The sequence below is a fragment of the Anabas testudineus genome, chromosome 16, assembly GCF_900324465.2.
Source record: "Anabas testudineus chromosome 16, fAnaTes1.2, whole genome shotgun sequence".
In the NCBI taxonomy this organism is placed as follows: Eukaryota; Metazoa; Chordata; class Actinopteri; order Anabantiformes; family Anabantidae; genus Anabas; species Anabas testudineus.
In genome coordinates this window covers 20708790-20728496 of record NC_046625.1, presented here as the reverse complement: position 1 = coordinate 20728496, position 19707 = coordinate 20708790, and the positions used below count along the sequence as shown (strand labels likewise).

At 44.0% G+C, this 19707-nt stretch overlaps 3 protein-coding genes across 5 annotated transcripts; 1 reads left to right on the top strand and 2 right to left on the bottom strand.

Annotated features, from left to right (window-relative positions):
* Nucleotides 1-130: 130 nt before the first annotated feature.
* On the bottom strand, nucleotides 131-8624 carry pop1 (POP1 homolog, ribonuclease P/MRP subunit). The gene is made up of 16 exons (XM_026373250.1): nucleotides 8531-8624; nucleotides 8163-8292; nucleotides 7697-7792; nucleotides 7362-7537; nucleotides 6993-7253; nucleotides 6799-6886; nucleotides 6329-6507; nucleotides 5957-6249; nucleotides 5769-5862; nucleotides 5569-5677; nucleotides 5362-5481; nucleotides 4429-4550; nucleotides 4121-4312; nucleotides 3005-3159; nucleotides 2430-2666; nucleotides 131-1740 (listed from the first exon to the last, which is right to left on the bottom strand). Exons 2-16 carry the CDS (start codon nucleotides 8287-8289, stop codon nucleotides 1053-1055), a joined length of 2937 nt encoding a protein of 978 aa, XP_026229035.1. The 5' UTR covers nucleotides 8290-8292; nucleotides 8531-8624; the 3' UTR covers nucleotides 131-1052.
* Nucleotides 8625-8702: 78 nt separating this feature from the next.
* Nucleotides 8703-12636, top strand: LOC113170523 (2-iminobutanoate/2-iminopropanoate deaminase). Of its 2 annotated transcripts, none has more exons than XM_026372638.2 (8): nucleotides 8703-8795; nucleotides 9154-9309; nucleotides 9481-9607; nucleotides 9686-9791; nucleotides 9909-9963; nucleotides 10054-10122; nucleotides 11294-11349; nucleotides 11450-12636. In XM_026372638.2, exons 3-8 carry the CDS (start codon nucleotides 9543-9545, stop codon nucleotides 11507-11509), a joined length of 411 nt encoding a protein of 136 aa, XP_026228423.1. In that variant the 5' UTR covers nucleotides 8703-8795; nucleotides 9154-9309; nucleotides 9481-9542; the 3' UTR covers nucleotides 11510-12636. The 2 variants fall into 2 exon arrangements, with proteins under 2 accessions (XP_026228423.1, XP_026228421.1); XM_026372636.2 differs by having other exon boundaries at nucleotides 8742-8816.
* LOC113170522 (fibrous sheath CABYR-binding protein-like) lies at nucleotides 12484-19512 on the bottom strand. Of its 2 annotated transcripts, none has more exons than XM_026372634.1 (4): nucleotides 19134-19512; nucleotides 15727-16899; nucleotides 14115-14165; nucleotides 12484-13960 (listed from the first exon to the last, which is right to left on the bottom strand). In XM_026372634.1, exons 1-3 carry the CDS (start codon nucleotides 19219-19221, stop codon nucleotides 14119-14121), a joined length of 1308 nt encoding a protein of 435 aa, XP_026228419.1. In that variant the 5' UTR covers nucleotides 19222-19512; the 3' UTR covers nucleotides 12484-13960; nucleotides 14115-14118. The 2 variants fall into 2 exon arrangements, with proteins under 2 accessions (XP_026228419.1, XP_026228420.1); XM_026372635.1 differs by having other exon boundaries at nucleotides 15727-16896.
* Nucleotides 19513-19707: the final 195 nt, after the last annotated feature.

The window sequence follows — 19707 nt, the reverse complement described above, 5'->3', positions numbered from 1 at the left end:
TTGTTAACTGGGGTGATGTGAATTCACCTCATTTGAGATGAAAGAGGAAATGAGTTTAGCATTGTTTCTGGAAACCTTCTGTCATGGCTAATCAGTTTTATGCTCATGTTTATATTTCAGATATTATTTTGTGTCAAACACATGATGCATCAGAATCCTTTAAAAAAAAAAAAAGAAAGCACTAATACACAGCCTGCCCACCCATCTTCACCTAAAATAAACCTCAGACTAAACACTTAACTCAACTGCTACCAAACTTTAGTGTTGCCAAGCAACAAAACTCTTATCTGCCACCTACACATTATGGGATGTGTGGGAAACCACTGCTCATTCCAGTTAACTATAAAAAGAATGCATGTTAAAGTTGTTGAGTGCATTTTCTTTTAACGACCAGAGGACAATGTGTTTTTCAGCGTCAGAGGTGAAATGATTAAATGTTTCTGACAGATGAAGGTGAGGGTTATTAACCACAGATGGCAGTTTCTGTCAAGTGCAGTATGGATCTTTTTATTAGCTTGTGTTCAAACAAAACCTTTTCGCTGCATTTTTTAACAGAAACTGACATTTCTGAAATTCTGATGCACTCATTTGTTAATAACATGCCACCAACATAAATAAATATAAAATAACCTAAAACAAGACAGGAGTTTGTTCCTTTTGGAAACCTGGAACCCTCTTAATATCTCTAACTGAAATCAAGACTTTCATTGAGTGCACAGTTTTTAACTGAGCACTGGAAAAACGTAGAAACAGCCAACCTTGTTAAACTGAAATAATGAGGATGTCCCTTGTTAAAGTAAATACATGTACATAACTGAAAACTTTCTTTTCCACACTGTTACAAGCTCATTTGTAGTCAGCCAAGAATATACATTCAACGATGGCACAATCCAAAGGAGCAATTATCAAGGCACAAATCACCATCGGATCAGTGGTTAATGAAGCATCATGTGACTTAATTGCATACAACCTTTCATCTCCATGCAGCACTACAGCTTTCTCCAGTCATGCAGAATTCAATGAACATCAAGTTGTATTTAGGCTCCAATATTTCAGACCTCTATGTTGATTTTAGCAAAGCGGTAATGCAGCGAGGTGGGGTTGCGCAATAGCAACGTTCCTCTGTGTTCCTTCGGCTGGTTGAGGAGGGTGTTGAGGAGACCCGTGACACTGACAAACCCGAGAGCCTCCCCACAGCCTGCAGACAGGGAGAAGTCACCCTGTGTAACCCAGCCAAGAGTCACACGGGAGCAGTGAGAGGTGATGCTCGGCAGAGGATCCGGCCACAGTCCGAAGGTGACGGCTGTGGAAGGCTGAGATGTTGATTTGGGGCCTTCAGCAGAAGGGGTGAGGTCTGACTCAGTAGCAGGGGGAATGTTTGAGCCACTACCCTCAGTCTTATCAGAGGACAAAGAGGATGCAGCTGCTTTCTTGGAGCCCTTCTTTCTTCTTCTGAAGTGGTTTTTGTGTGGCGGCTCCTGGGGGCTGTGGCCATTAGACTCTTTGCTCAGCAGCTTCAGGTCCTCTGCAAGTGGCACGCAAACCATGGCGTGGAGCTCCGGTTTGCCCTTTGACATCAGTGACAGACGCACCCACACCAGACTCATCCCGTGCGCTGTGAGGAATGACGTCACGGCTGAAGAGTCGAGAGCTGTCACGTTCCTGATGCGGCACGGCCTCTGGCCTTTAGATGTGGTGGGTCTACACCAACCGGAGAGCAGCCTCAGAGACTTTTGGTTCCTAAGAAGATAACAACCAATATCCATTAATAACAAGTGATTAATACTCAATAGGGAAAGCTGCATTTGTTATTGGCCCCATTATGCACCCTGAGACAGAGATTACACTTTGTTGAAGAACATTTCTATAATTTCTAGCACTGAAAACAAAAAAGGCAGCCAATGGGCGGTAAAAAACAATCCAATTCTTTTCTCATAAAGTCGGTCATTACTCAAAGCTTGTGTGATGGTTTTATGTGGATAGATGCAAGTCAACCCCGCTACTAATCTCTGTGATGTATTGCAGCAATTTAAAGCTCAATGTACTTTGGGTATTCTCATCAGAGATATTATGGTGAGAGGGAGGCAGACTGAGGAAGCACTATGCATTAAAATCTGTCAAAAGCTGCACTGGAGTCTCTTAATAAAAAACGAGGAAGGAGGGAAGTGATGATAGGAGCTCAAAGGAAAAAAAAGGATAAAACAGTGCACATTTCTGCTCAGGGGACCTTTAAAAGTCAACTGCATTTAATATTGTTAGGTGTGATTTAGATCCGCAGGATCTTAAAAGTCTGGAGAGACTTTGGCATAAACCTGCAGTGGGTGTGTGATTTAAATGTGTTTATAGTCACAATAGGAGGGGAAAAAAAGAATAAATCTTCAGCATAAATCACAAACAAGATTACAGACAAAGTAAAGCAAATCATTTACCTCAGTACAGAGAAGCGGCTCGCAGGTTTTGTTACACTGATATCCAGATGTGATGCCATCTCCTCCTCCATAACTGTGTCAGCGTCTGTTGTGTTTTGGGTCTGGCTGTCTCCTTCCCTCTCCTCTCTTCCTTCCTTTGTGATAAGCTCCCACTCCTCAGCCAGCTGTTGCCATGGGCAACGAAATGGAGCCAGACAGCCATGTTTAATGTAATTGGTCCTTTTGGCGGGCGGACGCCTACAAAAGAGGTCAGGGGGTCAAACCTCTGTCAAACTGCTGGGGCAACTCTGCCAATTTGTGTAACAAATCATGACTGCGAGCAGCCGATAGCACGGGATGAGAAACCAAGCGGCTTTATTACCATCTCATTTGCATGACAGGAGAGATCTGCATAATGGAAATGATCAGGGTCAGAGCTTTTCGATTGCTTCCCTGTATCAAAACCTCTAATCCACTGACAACGCTCCACTTACTTAGGCGGATCATCTTCTGATCGCACATTCAAACAGCAACAGATAACAAAGCATCATGAACTGAAAACACACTCACATTATTATTTTTGGTCTTTGACTGACCTTTTGAACTTGTCCATGAGCTCAGCCTCTTGCTCGTCCTGGAAACGAACGCCTGCGGGGCAGTCTGGGTAATCATGAGGGAAGTGAGGGGCTCCTTTATTCTGAGAGTGCTTCAGACTCATGTTCAGGCCACCGATGCGAACTCCTCTGTATACCTGGCACAGGGAGAAGAAAGTACATTTCTATTTACTTATTTGGCAGATGCTTTTATCCAAAGCGACTTACAAATGAGGTACAAAGCGAGCAAACATCTGAGCCAAAGAGAGAAACCTTCAAGTTAAGTGCCCTAGAAAGAGCAGAGACCAGGGAAAAAACTGCTGAGTCCTGAGGTTCCGACAGGTTTTGGGAGAGAGAGAGCGTGAGTTGACTGAAGAAGTGACCCGATATATGTAGAGGACTGACTGCGACGTTATCTGTGGTGCAGTTCTGAGTGTCTGTCCAGGTGGTTTCCAGCTCTGTGTGTCAGAGAAGAGGGGACCCGCCTCAAACTGGTTCAGAAGTGCAAGGACTTTAGCACACTGAGGTTTATTCAGATGTAGGTCAAGATCCCCCAAGATGAGGGGAGGAGTGCCATCTTCAGGGAAGTGGGAGAGCAGAATGTCAAGCTCATCACAGAAGTTTCCCTGCAGGTCCGGTAGTTGATAGATCACAAACACATGGACTGTAACCAGTGCAGTAATCCTGACTGCTTGATATTCCAGCAGTAAACATCGGATTTTGTGTGACTTGACAAATAAAGCAAACCTTAGGGCTTCTAGTCTGCCTTTACATTTCAAGGACCATTTCACATTTTCACAGTGTTTCCAAATGAAATTGAACTGCTCCAAAACATGGATAAGGCAACCAAGTAATAGAAACATCTCTCACAGAGCTTTCCATACTAACATGCACTGTATTATAAACTGTATACATGCACACGCATAGCAGTTAGACACTTTTTCTACACTACATAAAACACTGTAACAAGCAGTATGGTCCGAAAATGGAATTTAACACTGTTTAACCATCTATTACTAAAAAGTAAACAAAAAAAGTTCCAAAAGTTCTATGACTGATAAAAACTAGAAGATAACCAAGTGAAATTCAATCAAATCCATCACAACCCATGCTACATACCAGTGGAACCCAGAAGGCCATGCCCCAGCCTTTAGGAAGCATCAGGTCCCATCCTGCACCCCAGGAGCTCATCTCATGTCCCACTTGCTTGCCAGGCTGGTGAACCAGTAGGATGGGGACTCTGCCCTGCAGGGGAGTGGGTCTCAGCCTGGAGCCTGGCACCAGAACCTCGCTTCTCATCCGGTTCAACTCCTGCAGCCATACACAGAAAATGCTAGATGTAAATAAGATATGTTGGTATAAGGCGTAGAAGAACACATTAGTACAGTAAGTCAACTAAAGTTTTAACAACATAAGTAATAATCCACCTGCTCTGATATCTTGTTATCAGTGACGTTGTCCCGTACAGACTGCTCCCACAGGAAACTCTGACAGCAGTGTTCTGGCACCCCTCGCAACATCAGCTCCCTCCTCTTCTCTTCATCTACCTCTGGAAGAAACAAACAGCACAAAAAACATGGCATGCTCATGTATGGACAGCATCGCAGTGTCAGTTACATATGAAGTTCTATGTCTTATAATACAACTCAGCTAAATATCAGCCATGTTTTTCATATAATGGCCAGAAATGTTGTGCTGAGGCTACAGTTCTAATCACACTGACACACTTGTGCTTTTTTTTTTTTTAAATCCAAACTTAAAGTATAGTTAAGTATTCAAAGTATTCAAACAATTTGTCTGTTATTACAAACTGTGGAACAGGTTTCCTTTAAGAACGTCTCTGTGTTTGGCTGCATTCCTGCAGAAGAGCCCTCCTAGCATCACGCTGTCACCAACATGCCTCACCGTAAGGATAGTACTGTTCCAAACTCAAAGTGACTCTAATATGAATTCTACTTACTAATATTCTTTCTGGCCTAAGAATTAATGCAGAAAAATAAGGTAATGGAGGAAAGTAATCCTGATGATATTGAAAGTGTGGCGTCATTGCCAGTGAATCAGCTGTTTCCAGTCACTGAGGGCGTGTATGGAATACAGGGTCCTGCCAGGATTCGAACCTGGAACATCTGCATGGTCAGGCAGAGGCCCCCCGGAGCACAGAACCAGAAGTGTATTCACTGACACAACCTCAGGACCACATATAAACAGACTGATTATAAGCTCATATACTGCATCAGACCACGTTAGGAGTAGGATAGCACAACCGTTCCTGAATGATTTGAGTGTGAGGAAAGGTTTTCTGACTTCCATTCCAAATAAACTACTCTCTCCATCTGTCTGTGTGGTAGCTCAGATTTTACCTTGTGCCTGCTGCACACAGGGCAAAGCTTTACCCTTCTTTGTTGGTAAAGTCAATCTGGGGTCATCTACAGTCAGACCCAGCACTGTGCCTGAGGGGAGCTCTGCAGATGAATAGATGCCTGGATGAATTAAAAAGCTGTGTTAGATAAAAGTGGCAAAAGTAAGTGACAGAATTTTTCATACTGAAATAAAATGTTCTAATAAACCTTTCAGTGTGTTAAAGACATCAGCTTGTTGTTGATGCAGAGTTATCTTGTTCTTGTCTTTGCAGTGATCAGGCCACCAAAGGGAGGATGGCTGGGATTTATTAATCTCCTTAAAAAGATGAAGAAGAATGTATCTCAGTATGAAATACAAAAGTACTGCATCTCAGAGGAGGTGTGTTTTTCATGTTTCATGTCCTTACATCAATGTCTGTAGCAGCTTCCAAAGTTTCAGCCAGAACAGAATGGGACTGTGGTCCGATCAGACGATAGCGTACAATCTCCATGGTGAGATCACTGCAACAGGTTCATTAGTCAAACACTGCAAACAAAACAACCATCGCCATCATCTGCACTGAAAAGTGTTGACCAAAGCTACACATGTACCAACTTTATAACTATTCCAGTTGAGCTGGACTTCCAGGTGATCGGGGTGGAGGGACATCTGGTACCATCACCCAGGATCTTCTTGGCAGGAGGTCCACTGGCATCCTTACGGCTCCGCTTTCTCTTCGTCCTGGGGATCTGAATGGCCTCAGGGGTCTCTCCTGATTTAGGTTCCGGTTGTGGGGTGAGAGCAACCTCTGCAGGTGGCATCTCTGCAGGTGGCATCACCACAGGCACAACTGGAGGAACAACAGCCTCGCAACACTGGCACACAGTTTGTAATTCAGAGAGAAGATCCTAGAAGGTGCATAAGTATCAGGAGTTAGTGGTTTTACTGACTGTGTACTTACAGTTACACCTCTAAAAACCCTCGCACCTGTTTAATAGTGGGATGAGCCCAGATCCACAGCTGCCTGTGAGTAGATCCCTGCGCACGGGGTCTCCAAAGAAAGGTGACAGGGCCCAGGGACTGTGAGGGGTAATGTGCTGCTCTGTACACCACCACACTGCCCTGTCTTCTACCTGATAAACACAGTGCTGCAGAAAATGTAGGACCTGAAAACACACAGCAACATGCGGTCAAGATCTCCACCTTGCAAAAAAGATCTGGATCTCAGTGATATTTCCTGATAACATAAAGCTTATACCAAAGTAACAATTTAACAACAACAAACATTTATTTAGACTCTAAATGTGCACTGGTAACTTATCAGCTTGTGTGACTTAAAACTCAAACTCAAGACTCCAACAGGCTCAAGCTGATTCCCTCTGCACAGCCCCTCAATATTTTTAAGGGCCACTAGACAAACTGCATGCATGTGTTGGTGGGTTATGAAACATTCATACCAGTCTCCTTGTTCGTCAGTTGTGACAGAGAAGCCAGCAGCTTGTCCTCCTCTCCCTGCAGCTCTATGCAGCAGTAGTACGAAAGATCCTGAGAGGAGCAAACCAGAAGGTAACGCTGATTTCTCTGCTTCAGTACAATCCCAAACTTGTAAAGTGCATGAAGCAAAGCACACATTACTATTCTGTGTAGTTACCTGCAGCAAACAGTGGGTGCTCATGGCTCTGTAGCAGGGACGGTAACATTTATATGTAGGTCTAACCCCGAGGCAGTAACCCCACTTCTTAACCATGTGGAAGCGCTTGGCATGCCAAATGTGAGTCTCCAGCCACACGTTCTTCCTCTGACGCCGGTTGAACTCCAGCAGCAGGTTTCCATGCCGCCGGCGGGCCTTGCGGCTCTTGCTCTTTGCCTGTTCCTTCTTCTTCTTTGAGCCAGCCTGGAGGCTCTTCTCCCGCTACAAGAAGGGATGGAAAGAGAAACATTACCGACCCACGTCAGAGATACCCAGAGAAGGAGAGTGTGCGTATGACACAAGAGAAGAGAAACATGTCCTGGACTTTACCATTCTGTTGGCCACATCTCTCAGTCTGCGAGGGAGCCGTTTGGTGTTGTGGCTCATAGCCCGTCTCCTCATGTGCTTGGGGAGGGCTCCGAACACGTGGCAGCTGCCGGTTGTCTTGGTGACGGCTTTCAACATAGCACTCACCTCTGCTGCCCTGGCCCTCGCAAAAGCACCAGCTGGGTAGAGACAGGAGCATGGGAGAATATCAACTAGTTTTAGCTTGGCTGGCTGCAATCTGTGACACTGCATGTAATCACACAAGGAAGTGAAGCCATTATTCAAATAAAATACAAATATGCAATGCCGTGAGTCATTCATTCGTATATTGACTTTACCAGTGATGTATTTGGGCATTTCACTAGCATAGCCTCCTCCATCTTTCTGGTGTCCACGGACCCATCCGCCCCGGTGATGAGGAGTCTTCCTTTTTCCTGTAGATGGATGATGGATGTCAGACAGAACCACACCTGACAATGTGCCCAATGGTGGCACATATATTGGAATTCCCTTTAATTAAACTCACTTTTCTTAGAGTTGTTTGGATAAACTCGTGAAGCTGCCATAGGCTCTGTGTCATGTGCAGAGTTAATGGTGTTACTGTTTATTAAGTCTATCCTGGACTCTGATACGTTTGAATAAGTCACAGACACATGCAGAGTCAGTGATAAACAGAAGTGACAGACGGGCTGCACACTGACATGTGATGACTGTGCAGCAGCAAGTGTGGAGGAGAGCACTTTCACATCAAGACAGCGGGACAGAGACAGAGACAGATAAAGTGAGAGGGCAGAGGACAGCTACCTGTGGCCGAGGTGTCCCCTCCGTTCACTGGGCTGCTCTGCACAGTGACTGAAGAAGATGGATACTGCACACTGACGGGCTGGTTTCTCATCTTTTTCTCCCGCATCTTCACTTTGGCACCAGACATCTTCTACAAAGAAACGAAAAGACGCCAGGTGACACACTAAACCAGCTGTTTGCTCACGTCAAACAGAAAGCTGCCCCTCCAGCAGCTACTCGACTTGCCTACTAGTTAGCTAACGCTGACATTAGCTAACTAGCTACCTACATGACGTTAGTCTTCATCAAACGCAGGTGTTGGTTTAACGATAACTAACAACAGTACGATTAAAAATATATTTAAAAAAATAAGTAGGAATTAGCTTTACCTCTACATTCCTCAGTATGAGTGTAAATCAGAAACTTTGTTCCAGCGTCCTCCTACAGTTAGCTACCATGTGAGTTTCATGTGGAGACTCTCCAGTGACCGCTGCGACGAACAAGAAGCTACGTCACGTGTTTGCACGAACTCAGCCGAGTAAACCCGAGTAAACCCGAACACTGAGACATCATGAAGACACTATGTCTCACCATGAGACTATAGTGCACGATCAGACTGCAGCAGGACAACAAACGACTCCACAACAAGCACAGGTGATCAGGTTCAGACGCCAGGTACACGCTCATAAAATCCAGTTAAAGGACAAAAGCCAAACAGTCAACTAAGAAAAGTCTGCATTTTAGACAGTACTGAATTAAATGCCGTTTGAGTCTGAGTCTAGTCCACATTTAGTCGACAAACTTTAACAGGTGAAAATATAAGAAAAGAGAAGATTGTCTAATGATTAATTTCAAACTTTGGTCATTTGGAGTAAACAGAAAATCGAAGTACTGTAGTAAAATACCTGATGTTTAACTGCGGTGCAGTACTTGAATTCTGTGCACAGTGTGTTTTTAAAGACTTGTAAACTGAGTGTTTTGCACTCATTATTGTTTCCTCCCTGTCCTGCAGAGGACACAGGATGTTACTGGACCACTGCGCCGCTTCCTGGTCTTCGTCGGTCACGTGATCGAGCTCTTGCAGGTCGTAGCGGTCAGAGGAGAGTTCGCCTTCCCTTCGTTGGTGGTGTGACGTTTGTTTCGGGCTGTGTGATCTACAGACTTTCTAGTCAGATTATCATCTTTCTTTATCTTTGAAACTATTGCATTACTTCTCTTCCACCTTTAGTGCTAAGATGAATTCTATTAAAACATGTTTTGCGTGTCTAAACCGTGTTTTACGGCAAAGCGGCGCTGACGTGTTTTGGTGATCCGGTGCTCTTTGCTCTTCTCTCTGCAGCTCGCTGATCCACTTCTTCTGATCCTGTTTTCATTCACTGGCTTTGACATATTCCCTGTAAAATGGCTGCATTGATCCGGAGGATCATCAGCACAGTGAAGGCTCCTGCCGCTATCGGTCCGTACAGGTGAGACGAGTCTTGAAGTCGGTCCATCAGGATCAGACCTGATCCGGTCTTTACTTGAAATGATTGTTTGTCTCCCAGTCAGGCAGTGCTGGTAGATCGGACAGTGTACATCTCAGGACAGCTGGGGATGGATCCTGGCAGTGGACAGCTGGTGCAAGGTGGAGTTCAGGCTCAGACCAGACAGGTGGCCCCTCATAAAACCAACCATGATCACAGCATAAGAGGAAACCACGTCAGCATCAAGAAATCCAAATCAAATGCCACATAAAGGATATTAAGGAGACTCTTTTTCTTTCCCCAGGCTCTTGTGAACATGGGTGAAATCCTTAAAGCTGCTGGAGGTGGTTATGAGAACGGTGAGAACTCCTGCATTTTATTTATTGTTTATTTGTTTATTTATTTATTTTTTGCACACAGTCTAATTCTTTTTCTGTTGCTCTCTGCAGTTGTGAAAACCACAGTGCTCTTAGCGGACATGAACGACTTCACTAAGGTCAACGATGTTTACAAGCAGTGTAAGTTTGATGGATTGGGTTTCCTCTTCGCACTGGTGTCGTGTCATTTCGATTCTGATCATCTGTCGTCAGAAACCCGTCACAATACTTCTTACGTGACTTCACGAGCAAAGGTTCACTGCCTGAGTCGTACCATCCGCATATTTCCACTGGGTGTCAGCACAGTCCAGATGACCTGCATCAACCACGAGTGCCTGTTGTATTGGTTGTTGAGCTCAGAAACACAGATCCTGTCAGGTCTTATTTTTACAAGCAACGAACTGCTGATTTTCTCCATAGTAGCTATTGATGAGCATCACCAGTTTTTTGAGAGGCTCCATAAGGTGTTAAGTCATTTCTGGCTACTCAGTTTTTTTTTTATCATGAAATTTGGTAAAGTAAAAAAAGCCTATTTCTCTTCCTCTACATGTTGAGTTTCTAACTCCTGATCATCCACACTCCTCTCATGCGTCTCATGCTGAAGTCAGGTGGAGCTGTGTTGAAATTACCCAGGATTCATTCATACACCAGAACTAATAACAGTGACAGTGGCATAAATTCCCTCAGCCTACTGGGGCATTTGCTTTCCATTTATGTTCGTGTGAAACAGGTCGGCCCACAGTAATTTCTGAATCTTGAGGTTCTCCTAAGTCCATAGAGGGGAGAGAGGGGATAATACTGACGTGTTTGTTTATCTTTTTGTCTTATAAGTGCACAGAGAAATGATACATGCAGCAACTAAGAGTAGGAAAACAGTAGCATGCACTAATAATAGATAAGTTAAGTAAAATGTTTGATAAACCTACCTTATCTCCTGTTTCCTCCTGCGCCAGTCCACGCAAGTAAATCTTAGTAATAAGCAGAATTAGTTCTGATTGCACCTTAACAATTTTATACTTAGGTGTATAAAGGCTGTGTAGGGCTTTTATGTATCCTCTCCTAGATTTATACTTCTGACTTTTATACTTGTGACTTTTTGCCAACTAAAGGAAGTAGTACAGGAATAAAGCTGAACATTCTCCCAAAAGATTTAATGTAACGTTACGCCTGTGCTTTTCTTCCTGTGCAACTGTCCACTGAAGTAGATTATATTATATTGGTCACTGTACTGGTAGTAGTAGACTGAGATCGGCCTCATGTTTCATTACTAACACGTTTGAATGTGTCTCTTCTAACATGTTGCTTTCTCTAGTCTTCAGAACTAACTACCCAGCCAGAGCCGCCTATCAAGTCGCAGCTCTTCCCAGAGTAAGTGTGTCCTCAAGACTTATGCTGGTTTTGCATGGATTTCTTTGGTCAAACTAAGAGCGGTACACCTTCTCCACTTTGTCTCTGTCTTTCTTTGCAGGACGGACTGGTTGAGATTGAAGCTGTTGCTGTTTTGGGCCCTCTGAGTGACGCTTCCTAACAAGACCATCTGTAAAACAAGTGCAACTCAAAAAAACCCAGGATCACTGAGAACATAAACGTGCCTTGATTTGTCGACCAAGCACAATGAATGAAGCATCATTCCCACATGCTTTATAGTAGCACTAATCATTTTATTACTGACGTATCATCTCTTGTAGAACTAAAAGTGCTTTAGCGCTGTCATGAACAGACTAACATCAGTCAGGCTCAGAACGCTCTTTCTCCTCATTAACATTGATGAGACGTGTTTGGAGACAACAGTGCGTTTGAAATCCCCTCTGCTTATCTTTCATGTACAATAGCTGAAAAGTATCTTAGCTCGTTGGTTGTATTGGATAAAATTACCACCCTTACACTCACGAGTTTTACCCATGACAGGGTATCCTCTCTCATTATGCCGCATGATGAATGATCAGTTAGTTTTCAATTCCATTTATTTACCTAACTAATCCTGTTTAACAGTCACTGTGAGCATAGGCCGTTTATCATAGTATTAGATACATTTAGCTTCAGATGTACATTAATTTCTCAGCACACTAACTGACTTTGCATATAAATTATGAGGCATATTAAGAATGTTAATATTTCTGGTGCTGCAGGCTCACACCCTGTACTTGTGTCTATAGTGTTAAAGGGCCACATGGTTCTAGTTCTACTTTGAGGAATAAATATACATGAATGGTATTAAACTTCCCCTCTGCCCTCCCAGTATTTAAATATCTTTCTACTTATAACTGAGGAAGTCCTCCAGATGTGTCATCCAGAGGAGGAAAGTGCAGGTCACCCAAGACTACATCCTCCGTATAATGAGCAGTCAGATGACTTCATCAGATCTAAAAACCCTGTCCAGGTGATGTCACGTGGAGGAGTTGCAAAAGAATATTTTAGAAAGCAGACTAACGTTTATTACTATTCATATTTAGAAAAGTATCAATTCATGCGGTCGAGCTGGGCCAAATTTTGTGCACATGATATGATTATTATTTTTTATTTCATAGACTACTTTCGCAGTATCTCTGGAGAAGAATAAAAAAATGTAGTATTTCAAACTGAAATACTCATCAAATCAGTTGGGATCATTGTGGATACATGGACCATATGACAATAAAAACTTTCTAAAGGCCAGTCTTGAACCACTGTATAATGTCATTTCAGTTAAAAGACTTAATCCTAAACGTTCCTCTGTACACTAAAGGGTTAGCAGGAATATAGACAAGGCTCAGAGTAAATATATTACAAAGAAAGAATACAGAGGAATGAATGAAAATATCACACATCAAAACAAGCTTTTGTTGCCACGATGTTAATCTCAGACGACAGAGAGGAGAGGCCTCACGTTCACTGTGTCGCACTTATGATAATAAATGAGTGCTGCTGAAGACGAACAGTAGGCGTTCTCAGGCACTCTTAGGTAGAGAATTACAATGACATCAAAACATTAATATCTTATAGGAAAACATTGCACGGTCATCTGTCAAAACCGTGTAGCCCCACCAGTACGGATAATTGTGAGAGTTATTTATGAAAGGGCTTGTAAACAGTTTCTTCATTCAAACCTGAGGCACCTCAAAGGTGTTGGAGGTGTCCTCTCCGATAGGCTGTTCATTCTAGTAGTCGTTCTATCTTCACATGCACGTTGTTCAGTATGTAGATCTAATCACAATGTAAATAGCCTGTACACTAGGAGATATACTGTGCTGCATCCGTACTGCATATAATCTGTGGCGGTAAGTGTAGTTGGAAACTGCCTTATTTTCAGGAATATGATTTTATGAACATCTGCCAGCGACGGTGCAGCTGCACAACGTGGATTCATGAAACAGCAAGATGACACGACAGTACTCGGATCACCTGCATCCTCAGCCTGGCAAAGATTCCTTATGTCTCGACTCTTTTTCACGTGCGTCGTTGTCCTTCTTGTACACATGTCGTTCATCCGCCCAATGTAATGTCTCTGTGTCTCTGACTCTCTTTGCACACTTAAATTCACAATTGCTGTGTTTGGCTTGCATTCCTCAGAAGCAGCTACTTTAAATAGTCAAGGAAAGCACAAATAAGCATATTTCTCTCCACTGGTGCTCCAAATTAAGAGTTCACAGATTTCCGAGTATTGCACTACTATTGTCTAATCTCATGTTACCTGCCCTAAGTGTTTTTATAGTGTTGTTATAGTACTTTGAGTACTAAAACCTACATATGCAGTACACAGTGTAGCTACAGGCACGTCAGGTTTTCAGTTTAAAAACTCATCATAAAGGTTTTATATTTGCAAAAGTAGGAAGAATCCTGATCTTTCCTATAAAACAAGTTATTAAGGCACGTTGAATATTAATGTATCTGGTGTCATTTGGTTTGGTCAAAGCTGATGAGACAACACTGTAAATGTCATGTTTTCTTGCTATATCCTGTGTTTGTAGCTTCAGACGTTTTCAGTATCCCTGCAGATTACCTGAAAGAGAGGGAGGAACACGCAACCATGAGACAGTACTACTGCAGTGGAAACTATTAAAGAGAACCTACTGACTCCCCACTAGGAGTAAGTAAAGAGTCTGATCCTGCAGTATTTGCATTGGCATTAGTGTGCGTTGTGGTTATGCTCTTACCAACTCAGTCCTCCTTGTTGCTTTTCTCGCCCTCAGTCTCCTGGGAGGATTCTGTTGCACACACATACACAGAGAAGAAATCAATACATGGCATTTCACTTCAATGGTGGCCATGTTCTAGTCTGTCACGTTTTGGGCACTTTGAAATAGTTTGACACATAACTTCACCATCATCAACGGTCCGCAGAGGAGAAACACTGAGAGCTGGCGTTCCTCCTGAAACACATCTGGTTCTGCTGAGCTAGTTTACCTCGTGATTTACCTGCCCTCTGCACGCTCTCACACACAGCATGCTGTATGGTAATTAGGCTGGCCTGCACATGGCATAGCCTCCAGAGAGAAACTCTCATAAAAGTTATGCAACGTCTTCCCCAGCATTGTACATGTGCTGCCCTGGGGAAAGTCTCTGCCTTAGAAGTACAGTATGTTCTCTGACAGTCAACAGTGGGGTGCAGGCTCGACTAGGAGAAGTGCCCTTTACACGAGGCAACTGACCACTTGCACCTCCAGTGGTCAGTTGCCTCGTGTAAAGGGCACTTCTCCTAGTGGGGAGATAACGTTTGACATGGTTCATATCGTAGCCAAATCTGTGCACATGTATCTGTAATGAAGCAAATTTGATTCAGAAATGAGATTAGGTTTCTAGCAGTAGCATATGAATGAATGAAACCCTAAAATTTTGGGATGCTGACTGAAATCAAGTCAGTCCTATAGAGCATTTGCATTGTCTTACGTAATTTCAAGCAGCATGGCATGATTATTCTGTACGCAGCTGACAATAGAGCGCAAAGAGAGAGCGCTGCGTGACTAGAACTGTTGTGCATGTGCCTGCTATAATGGACACGCTCAAGACGATCAAGCCAGATGTGTGTGACTGCATTATCTGTTCAGCCTCACAGGCCCAACAATATCCTGTTCATCCTGTCAGGTCCAACCAATCACAGGAATCACACAGGAACCTGTGTGAGGGATTAAATGATTTACTGAGAGTTTGGTGCTGTTAACCATGCATTAGTTGGATACCCGTGTAGTTACCAATGGCAGCTCATTTAAAGGGGAGATGTTGTTAAACTGTCTTCTTACTTTAGACATATGTCACACGTGAATTGTTTACTTGGATGTAAATGTAAGATCTTTACATTAGTTCATCACTGAGTCAGTCATACGTGTTCAGCTTTTCTTCCTTCTCGTCACTTTCTGCCTGTTTGCACATGACTAGAGCACAATGCATGCTTAGTTTTGCACATATTTCTCACGTATTTCAGCTACTGTCTGCACTGACTTCCACCCAAACACTGTCAGAATTTGTCATTCATGCATAGTGAGCACAAAAGATGCTACGACACCTTAAATTCAGTGTCAGCGTAGTAGCACGGAAAGTCTGTGTTCAGTCAAGTACATCAGTGAACAAAAAATTGATCATAACCTGCCTCAGCACATTATAGTCTTTAACAAAGGCATCACGTATCTGCATGAAGAGAGGCATCTGTCAGCTGTCACATGCAGACTATGAAGAAAGTCAGATTTAAGTGTCTAATACATTTCTGAATGTAGATTCTATTCTGATCTAGGATCAGAAGAAGAGTAATCTTGATGTGTTAGTGTTTCATACCTTCCAGTGAAGGTTCGGGGGCTGGATCAGCAGCAGGGGCTGGTGCTGAGGGTGTTTCAGAGTGTGCTGGGGTGACCTCTGTCGGGGCTGTGTCGTCCACCACTGGCTCTGAGGCCACATTTGCTAGGGGGGCTTCTGCAGGGGTCTCCACTGTGGATCCTGGAGCCTCTACCACCTGGGCCGCCTCAGCAGTAGCAGGTTCAGCTTCTGGAGCCGGTGCAGGGGTGGCGTCTGCGCATGCCTCTGCTGGTGGGGGAGTCTCAGCAGGGGCCACAGGAGTGTCCAAGGCCTCTTCAGTAGCAGCCTGAGGTTCAGCTTGGACCTCAGCTGTGACTGGAGTTAATGGCAGCATCTCTGGGATGGTTGCTGCAGCAATTTCACTATCTATAACAGGCTGGGCAGACTCTACAGGTGCTGAGGATTCAGCTGTCCCTAAATTCTCACTTGGTACTGCAGCTTCACCTGGTGCTGCAATTTCATTTGCTGCCGGTGCTAAAGTTTCCCCTGGTTCCATGGATTGAGCTGGTTCTACTAAAGCAGCCTCTGGTGCCACAGTGTCAGTCAGAGCCTCCACAGGAACAGTTTCTTCTACAGGGACCTCAGTGATCAGGGTTACTGCCTCTTCCACAACCACTGCAGCCTCTGCTGGCTCTGGTAGGATAGATTCAAGGGCAGGGGTGGCCTCAGCTGGCACAGCAGGCACCTCTTCGATAACAGCAGGGGCTATTTCCTGCACCGCTACAACATCAACTGCCTCTCCTGTAGCTTCAACAAGGGCTTTTACCTCATTTTCTATGGGGGCAACTTCCTCCACAGGGGGTACTGCCTCCACCCCGACTAGAAGAGCCTCAGGTTCAGTAGAAGGAGCTTCAGTAGAAGGAGGTTCAGTAGAAGGAGGTTCAGTAGAAGGAGCTTCAGTAGAAGGAGCTTCAGTAGAAGGAGGTTCAGTAGAAGGAGCTTCAGAAGCTGGTTCTTCAGGGACAGCAGGTTCAGGCGCAGTCAGAAGGTCTTCCCCAGAGCCTAGGTCTTCTTGGGCCTCTATGGCCACTAACACATCCCCTGCCTCATCATCAGTTCCTGGTTGAAGATCTTGTGGTAAGGCAGTCTGCACTGGCAGCTGCATCTGGTCCTCGATGGTTTGTGCATCTTCTGCGATGATGCCGTTTGTGACTGCTTGAGGGATAAGAAACAAGCACTTGTGAGTGAAAAGCATGTGGAACTAACAAGTCTTCATCCATCCCTTCAGCTGATGATGTGTCCTGTTAATTTGTAACACTGACTACATGACAACACTGAGAAACAAACCACTAGAGCATCTGAATCTGTCATTCTCCAGCACTCGTACATTCTTTAACTCACTAAATGCATAAAACTGAGCAGAACTGCAACTTAATTCATGGCACATGGAGCGCGTGCTGAGGAAACCTTTTTTTTTTTTTTTTTTTTAATTTCCGTAGTTGAAAATGTGATTTTGTTGAAGCCTGTGTTTGTCTAAAACCCTGAGGACATGCAAGTCACTCTCAGAGGAAATCAAATACATGTCATATTCCCTGAACCCTGTTCTTGTAAATGTGGTGTGAATAAGTCTCAGGAGAAACTATAGTAGATGAGGAACAATGGAGGGCATGAACACTTTAACTCAAATGTCAGGAACTTCCTTGCACACCAACTACAATGACAACAATCTGCAAGCTTTCGTGTATTTTCATTTTACAGTTAACTACTGTATCACTAACTACTAACTACTAACTATTAACTACTGTGGTGATTGTTCACAAATGAGGCAAACTAGGAATGTACGCTTGGCTGAATTAGTGGATAGGTTGGACGCTGCAGCTTCCTGATTTTATTTGTCTGTCAGATGGGGTGAAAGGAGCTGAGAGTGATGGGTGGAAGGGAATGTGATGGACTGGCAACTCAAATGAAAATGAACCAGTGGAAGAGCACACAGCACGGAAAAGTATTACGTGAATAAGAGTGTAGAGTAAGATGAAGTGCTTTTAAACTGGTTTTTCCAACATGTTCCCCATCTGTCCTCTGTCCCTTTACCCAAAAATCCTATCACATACCAACTACCATACCAGAGCTGTTGTCTGAACGCTGGTCTGTGTTTGTGCCGAGACAGAGACAGCCTATCCAGGCATGGATGACTTGTGTGTCAACACGATTTTGCAGCCAAAGATGACAGAGATCCCAGTCAAAACATCGGCATGGCTGGCCAGAAGCACAAGGACGGGAGGAGGGGTGGACAGGACAAGGGGCCCCGGACAGGGGATGGGACCAGTGGTGGCTTGGATGGCACACAGCTGGTTTGTTCAACAGACCGTATACTGTATGATTTAACCCCCCACCCATTCAGCCACATTTAGAGAAGCCTGCCCGAGTAAGGACTACAATCCTTGAGTCTCTAGTTAGGCTGATGTAAGGGTCTGGAAAGGTCTGGCCAGAAGGACAATGGCCTCATACAAACATCATACAGTGACATAGTGGAAATACTGTACATTAACACAGATGAACTATGAAAGCGATGACAAATGTGTAACATTTGTATTGACTACTACTACTACTACTACTACTACTACAGTACATCCTTTCCTCACAAGGAAAAGCAGTTGCATGAACTTTCTACAACATGCAGCAACTGGTACATGTAGGGAGATGCAATCAAAACAAAAAGTACATGCGGGATTCTAATGGCTCCTTCTTTGCCTTCACAATCCTCCACCTAGTTTGCCTGAAAGCTGTAAATTCCTGGAGCACATTCCAAACACTCCGTTGAATTCATGCAAACACAGGTGAGAATGTAGGTAACCTGCAACTTTGGAAAAGTTTGAAGGAGGAGACAATGTGAAACAAATAGACACATCAACCAGATCTTGCAGAAAAGAGGTCAGATTACTGCAAAGTGAAAGCTAACAGGCTGGGTTGCAGCTCTTGCCTGAGGCTGAAAGGCTGTAAAAAAATCACGGTTTGCTTTCGTGCTGCACAGTTACGTGCAGTCATTTTTAAGGTGTTACCCATCTAGATTAGTCTACCTGCCCAGTGCACATGGAATGAGTCGAACATGATCACACAAGCAAGCTCCTTCTCAGGTGTCATTTTTTTGTGTAATTCAGGGTGTATGGCAAAAAAATGAACAATGCTGAACAAATGCCGAAGACTCCTGAGAAAAAGAATCAGCGAGTATAATTCTCTCTGTGAGGTACTGCAGTGTGTAAAGCACGAAAGCACACAGTGTACCAGACCTGCCGGCACAGTCACACACCCCTCGGCAAGATTTTAATCAGTGCAAGTAATTTACAGCAACTGTTGCACATAAGTTGAGAAAATGCTGACTAGTTGAAATGGACACAGATAATTAAAACTAAAAGACACATTCAGACTCTGCAGCGGTGATCACCACTTACCTGCTGTATCTTTATTGCTCTCCTCCGGCTTTGTACCTGGTCTTTTCTCTTGATCAACAGTCTGTGCACTGGATGATGAGCACCCCATGTTTGACAAGAAGAGCTGAGATGAACAAAACTCTTGAACCTAATACAGGATCAAATATAAGTCCCACTACTCTGTGTTAGCAAAGACAGACACTCTGTGCTCTCTGCCAGTGAGGACACAGACAGCTACACTCTCTTTAGTTCCTAAGAGTAGCTGGGCACCATTATCTCCCCTTGCCTGGTTGTGTGTTCATGCATGGCCTGCTGCCCTCTCGCTCCAGACAACAATCCGTTGTAAGCGTGCAGCTAAGCAGTGCAGGCACTACTGCTTCATGTTCCCTGACTGCCTCCTGCTCACAGTCACACTATTCATACTGGAGGAGGCGGCAAACGTGTGCATGAAGTGTGCGTCCTCCCCTCTATAGGAGTGTCCCCTGTGGACAAGATCCACCACCTTGTGGCAATGTTTATAGCAGCATATCTTCAGCATATTTCTTGCTAGACTGGTTCCATTTACTTTCATGAACTCTGTGGAACTAAACCACAA

Coding starts and splice junctions, on each gene's coding strand:
- pop1 (XM_026373250.1), bottom strand. CDS start 8,289: ATGTCTGGTGCCAAAGTGAAGATGCGGGAGAAAAAGATGAGAAACCAG. Junction 5,678..5,768: donor AAGCTGCTACAGACATTGAT/GTAAGGACATGA, acceptor CATCTTTTTAAG/GAGATTAATAAATCCCAGCC. Junction 4,313..4,428: donor ATAACAAGATATCAGAGCAG/GTGGATTATTAC, acceptor GTATGGCTGCAG/GAGTTGAACCGGATGAGAAG.
- LOC113170523 (XM_026372638.2), top strand. CDS start 9,543: ATGGCTGCATTGATCCGGAGGATCATCAGCACAGTGAAGGCTCCTGCC. Junction 9,608..9,685: donor GCCGCTATCGGTCCGTACAG/GTGAGACGAGTC, acceptor TTTGTCTCCCAG/TCAGGCAGTGCTGGTAGATC. Junction 9,792..9,908: donor TTCAGGCTCAGACCAGACAG/GTGGCCCCTCAT, acceptor TTCTTTCCCCAG/GCTCTTGTGAACATGGGTGA.
- LOC113170522 (XM_026372634.1), bottom strand. CDS start 19,221: ATGGGGTGCTCATCATCCAGTGCACAGACTGTTGATCAAGAGAAAAGA. Junction 16,900..19,133: donor GAGCAATAAAGATACAGCAG/GTAAGTGGTGAT, acceptor TTATCCCTCAAG/CAGTCACAAACGGCATCATC. Junction 14,166..15,726: donor CCCCGAACCTTCACTGGAAG/GTATGAAACACT, acceptor TGTGTGCAACAG/AATCCTCCCAGGAGACTGAG.